Source organism: Halictus rubicundus, chromosome 1 (genome assembly GCF_050948215.1).
Source record: "Halictus rubicundus isolate RS-2024b chromosome 1, iyHalRubi1_principal, whole genome shotgun sequence".
Classification (NCBI taxonomy): Eukaryota; Metazoa; Arthropoda; class Insecta; order Hymenoptera; family Halictidae; genus Halictus; species Halictus rubicundus.
In genome coordinates, this window is record NC_135149.1 from 8,190,336 (window position 1) to 8,195,863 (window position 5,528).

General features: G+C 45.6%; 1 protein-coding gene across 1 annotated transcript; it reads right to left on the bottom strand.

Annotated features, from left to right (window-relative positions):
* Positions 1-3,673: 3,673 nt before the first annotated feature.
* Positions 3,674-4,398, bottom strand: LOC143352860 (protein GVQW3-like). The gene is made up of 2 exons (XM_076785826.1): positions 4,312-4,398; positions 3,674-4,258 (listed from the first exon to the last, which is right to left on the bottom strand). The coding sequence occupies exons 1-2, from the start codon at positions 4,396-4,398 to the stop codon at positions 3,674-3,676; spliced, it is 672 nt and encodes a 223-aa protein (XP_076641941.1).
* Between the last annotated feature and the right edge of the window lie 1,130 nt (positions 4,399-5,528).

Here is a 5,528-nt window from a genome sequence, read left to right on the forward strand (position 1 = left end):
TGTAGACCCCGTTACGCTAAACTTTCCATCGATCTTTCTCATCGAACCAATACGCCCACCAGAACCTATACCGGACCCAGAAGAGCCTTCAATTTCCATTTCAATTTCTAACGAACTGGAAAGAACAAAGTGATATGTACGTGTGGAAGGCGTGAACCTCCACTTTCACGGTGTCCAATGGTCCCCGCTGGTCCCCGACGGTTCCCGATGATGCCCGACAGTGCCCATGGTCCCGAAGGCTACGGAAATGAAGAATCCACGAAGATTCTCACGTCTGGTTGACCTTCGACCCGTCGAACCGTCGCGTGGGCCGTCACTCGTTAAAGCTAATACGAGCTCGCGACAGTGTATAGGCGTTCGTGTGCCTCCCTCTCTCTTTTTCACGGCTGTCCATGGCTCTCATCCCGAAACCCCCTTGTCCATCAAGTTCACTGTCTCCTGTTATCCGCTGAAGCACGCTCGTCTCCTCTTTGCTCGCACAATTCGTTCTTTTTTCTTACCGAAATCCATCGCCTCCCTTTCCACTTTTCCCGAAGGAGAGTTGGCGCTTCTCTGATTCCGTATGCATCGAATCCACGTGTTCCATCTTCTCGCGACGTACTCTCGTAAAATTAACATTCGCCTGACAAATGCGCAACCAGACAGCCGGGCCGAAGAGCGTCCTCGATCTACGCTCGTTCCCAAGGTGTTGTCGATATCCATCATCGTGTCCCCGTTGTTAGTCGATTTTCGGCGGAACGACACGTATAAGAAAAATCAATTAATATTTAAACAATCATGAATAAATATATTATCATTAGACTGCGGATTTTATGCATTTATGACAAAAATGGGTAAGCACAATTTAAAGCAGTATGCATATTAAGAATATGTAAGGGCCCGGGATAGTCACGTGACTTTTTAATTAAGCTCCGTCTTGGTCTTGATCCGACGGGTCGTAAGTCTGTGACTAAACTTGTCACTTGTAACATTTTTTGCTCTGTATTATCGATATTATGAATTCTGACGCCAGAAACGTGCTTCAAGTTTTCGGCTTTATCTCGCAGAGAATCGAGACAAAATATAGCTGAATTTGTAGCTGGAGATATTTTCTAGTGCGCGCTGCTCTCGATTGTATCCATAAAACTCATCCAATGGCATAAAAATGCTTGGATTCCACGGCATGCAGGTCGTCAATTTTTGGCCTACTTCTAACGCTTATATTACCAAATATCTGCATAATCTCGGCAGCTCCTGACCAGCGCGCACTAGATTGAACCTTCCTCTTTCGAATGAGCCCTTTACCAACGACAAAATATTCTCATATAAGGACGAAAACTTGAGGCACGTAAAACCATTTTTTGACAGTAATGTAGTCACTCTACCTTATTGCGAATCTACAAAGACCCTTAAAGGCACTAGCTTATTGGTTTTAGATTAATAACATTATTAAAAGAAGAAAGAAATATTTTATTTCACTCCTGTGTCTTGCAATCTATGTAAAAATTTTTTATTTTTTATACAGTCTAATTGTCATCGAATTCTAATTTGAAAACGCTATGAACTTTCGATCCAACCCAACACAATATAAAATACGGTTAATGTTTGACTGACAACAATAGAACTGTTCCATTCCTTTCCAATTCCAACGGAGATTGCTAATATTTGCATATTACGAAATGTAGATTGAAATCCGGCCCGTAAACACGGTCTCACGGAAGTGTCAATTTCCTTCCTGCAGCTAACTGTACGGGCCGAAAGTACCATTTCTCTGAAAATGTCCAATCGCCCTGTGATTTATGGCGGAATACACCTCTGTGGGACGGTGATCGACAAAGGTTTAGCGTCCTTTCCCTCCGCCGCTCGATCGACAATCATTGTGCCTCTCCTCTGAGAGGCGAAGGAGAGAACCATGACGCGATGACTATGGCGCGAAAGTGTCAGATATCCGCCGCGTGCCGCGCTGTCCTACTCCGCGAAGAGAATTGTTTCTGCGTCGTGACTCGACGCGGACCCCGTTGTCACGGCTGTCGTTTTGAGGAAGGAGAATATTAAATTAGCGCCAGCTGCATCGTCGACGATGTGCATGTCTCTCTGCCCGTCTGTTTTCTAAACAGCTGTGCAGCGGTGCATGCGGAGATGCACCGTTTCAACGGGTATGCGCTACGCTGGACCGACTTCGTGGCCCTTTTGCCACTGGAGAAAATGAAATTCAGAAAATTGACGGCCCTTTGACAACGTGAAGTGCAACGAAATTTGGACAGCTTCATTAAATTACGGTCTTTGAGGCACACGAATGGCAGTCCAGTTGGTTTTTCCACCCCCTCCCCCCTCAAAAAAAAGTTCTGAGTGGTCTTTGTAAGGGCTTGTGAAGGTTTAAATTAATTTTGTAATTTGTTACTAGACTGTGGACGTTCGTGGAAAGCAAAAATTGTTTAAGCCGATTGCAGTGCACTGGAGTTAAGTAAAAATGTATTTCTTCTGTTAATAGATCTGTTCATTCTTCTACCCTTATTCATCGTAATGTTTATATTGATGTTAAATTGTCTATGTGTCACTTTTCGAGGGATCCCATCGAAAGAATTTAATATAACTATTTTCGGCCACCAATTTCTCCAGAACGTAGAAAGTGTAATAAACCAGTTAATAGCACGATTGTCCCGGTTTCAAAGAGTCCGTAAATTTTCTATATTAATACAGATCGTTCCTTCAAAGTTTCCTCGGCCAGTTAACTTTCGTGGGACACCCATCTGCCATCTAGTCCCGAAATCCACCAGTTCCCAGCCAGCCGGTCCAACGGACTAATTAACGAGGGTCTCGAGATTGATACTCGCTTCTCCCCCCCCCTCCCCCCCCCGCCCCGTTCCGTGGTTACACGGACAAACGAGAGCGATCCGAGGAACATAATTAAATGCCGTGCCTCCTACGACATTCGTGCGCGCGCGCGAGAACCCGACCGCGGCCCGACCGCGCGCAAACGTCTAGCGGAGCAATTAAAAGCAAACGACTCGTGTTTATTTTCAGCCTGGTCTAATTAGAAGGGCGCCCGAGAATGAACGGAACGACTCATTGCCGTGTATACCGGAACAGGCTGACTCACATGCCGGCATTTCGATTTACGAGCTCTTTCGCGCGGTTTCTTTTCTCCCGTCTTGGGACTGACGTCATCGGGCGGTGGCGTCATCGTCGTCATCGAGACCGGCTCGGTTCCCACACTCGCTGACCTCACTAACCCTACGTCGAATGGAGCCCTACGGAGAACCGGAGCCCCGGCGAGGATGACCCGCGACAACGGGTCGTTCACGCGGACGGGAACGAGTTTTATCTCTTGACACCGTCTGACCGGAGAGTTTTAGCAAATTTCGTTCGGTTTCCTCAGCTCGCCCCTTCTTTTCCGCGATTCTACATTGGCCGGATGAGCTTGCGACGGTTGCTGACTGGCTCGACACTGAAATTGCTGGGTGCACTTGTGTGAGCTGCCTTTCAAGGGAACACTTGGACACGTCTGCCATCTTTGATAAGGGTAGTTTTCTCAGTTTCCTCTTCTTTTTTCACGATTCTAACATCACTCAATAAGTCTCCGGTCTAACTAAGAAAAACAAATTTTTTTTAGAAATTCCACTTTATTCATCAACATACTCTCCTTCAAGAGTGATACATTCATTCCAACGCTCCTCTAACTTTTCGATGCCCTTTATGTAAAACGATTTGTCTTTGCTCTCAAAATAAGCCTTAGTTTCGGCAATCGCTTCTTCATTTGAGCCAAATTTCTTTCAGGCGTGTAGAGGTGGATCCATGTTTCATCCATTGTCACATACCGACGCAAGAAATCCTTTTTATTTCGCTTGAACAGCTCGAAACAGCGCTCCGAATCGTCGACGCGTTGTTGTTTCTGGTCCGGTGTGAGCAAACGCGGCACCCACTTCGAAAGCAACTTGCGCATGCCCAAATTTTCATGTAAAATTGTAAAGACACTACCTTCTGATATCTTCAAGGTGTCAGCTATCTCACGCAACTTCATTTTACGGTCTTTTAAAACTATTTTGTGGACATTTTTTATGTTTTCCGGAACAACTGCCGATTTTCGGCGACCAGAGCGTTCTGCATCATCGGTGCTTGTACGACCGCGTTTAAATTCAGCATACCAGTCAATAATAGTTGATTTCCCTGGTGCAGAGCCCCCATAATGCTTATCAAGCCACTGTTTGGCTCCAACAGTATTTTTCCCCATCAAAAAACAGTGTTTAATCGACACGCGAAATTCCTTTCTATCCATTGTCTTGAAAATTACAAAACTGGGGTCACTAAAACGACTGTAACCTCTAAACTAACGGTCAGAATGCCATGAAATTTTGACACGTACTGTTTGAAGGTTAGTACTACCCGGAAATCACGTGGGTCTGTCAACAATGTTGCCATATATGTGTCAGACCGGGGACTTATTGAGTGATGTGTTATATCGTCTTGAATAGGTTGATAACTTTCGTGATACTGCAATTGTTGGTTGCACTCATTCGGTAATTTTTTTAAGGTGTCAGGAGCGACTGGATGTGTTTGCTGTTCTCGTTACGTTAGGGGTAGTTTCCTCAATTCAGTCTTCTTTTTCTCGATTCTATATCGTCTGGATTAGGTTGATAACTCTCTTGACACCGCAATTGTTGGTTGCACCCAATAGGTAATTTTTTTAGGATGCCAGGAGCGACTGGACGTGTTTGCTGTTCTCGTTAATTTAGGGGTAGTTTTCTGAGTTTGCTCTACTTTTTTCTCGATTCTATATCGCCTGTATTAGGTTGAACAACTTTCTTGACACTGCAACTGTTGGTTGCACCTATTATGTAATTTTATTAGGGTGTCAGGAGCGACTGGACGTGTTTGCTGTCCTCGTTAAGTTAGGGGTAGCGTTCTGATTTCGCTGTTTCTTTGTGTCCACTACACCGATGACTTCCCAACGGTCGACAACAGTCTCGACTCTAAAATTACTGGTTACGCTTGTTCGTTTAGGGGTTCTGGGAAACGGGGGATGTCTTGCTCCCCAGAAGGGTGTCTTCCTCTTCAGAGATCGCGATGCCTCGAATTCCTCCGATAGAGATGAGTAGAGATCGCGCAATCGGTCGGCTTCTGCCAGAGGTACCGACGATATTTCTGGTATTTCTTTTTAATTGAAGTTCCAGCATTCTTCCCTGGCGGGACACCGAGACGGGGATGCTGCCGAGACGCGAAGGCATCCGCCCGGAGAACTTAGCCCGCCTCGCTGAGATTGATAATATGAGGACAATCGAGATAAGAGCTCGGGAATGTCTTTGTCAGCCATGGCGTCCAAGCACCCGGTTTAATAATGGCTTATTGTATTCCGCTGGAACTCGCGCGTCGCGGATTTTTATTTATGGATTTCGATCGTCCCGGGTTGTTTATGATTCGCCTCTTGCTGCGGAGACTGCCGGCGTTATTAAAAGTGGTCGGATAATGTTTCGTTGAGGGTTCTTTTGTGTGACTCGTTGGTTCGCATTGAATTTTACCTTGCACGTGGAGGGCTGTATTTTGTTAACCCT

Coding starts and splice junctions, on each gene's coding strand:
- LOC143352860 (XM_076785826.1), bottom strand. CDS start 4,398: ATGGCAACATTGTTGACAGACCCACGTGATTTCCGGGTAGTACTAACC. Junction 4,259..4,311: donor AATTTCATGGCATTCTGACC/GTTAGTTTAGAG, acceptor GTAATTTTCAAG/ACAATGGATAGAAAGGAATT.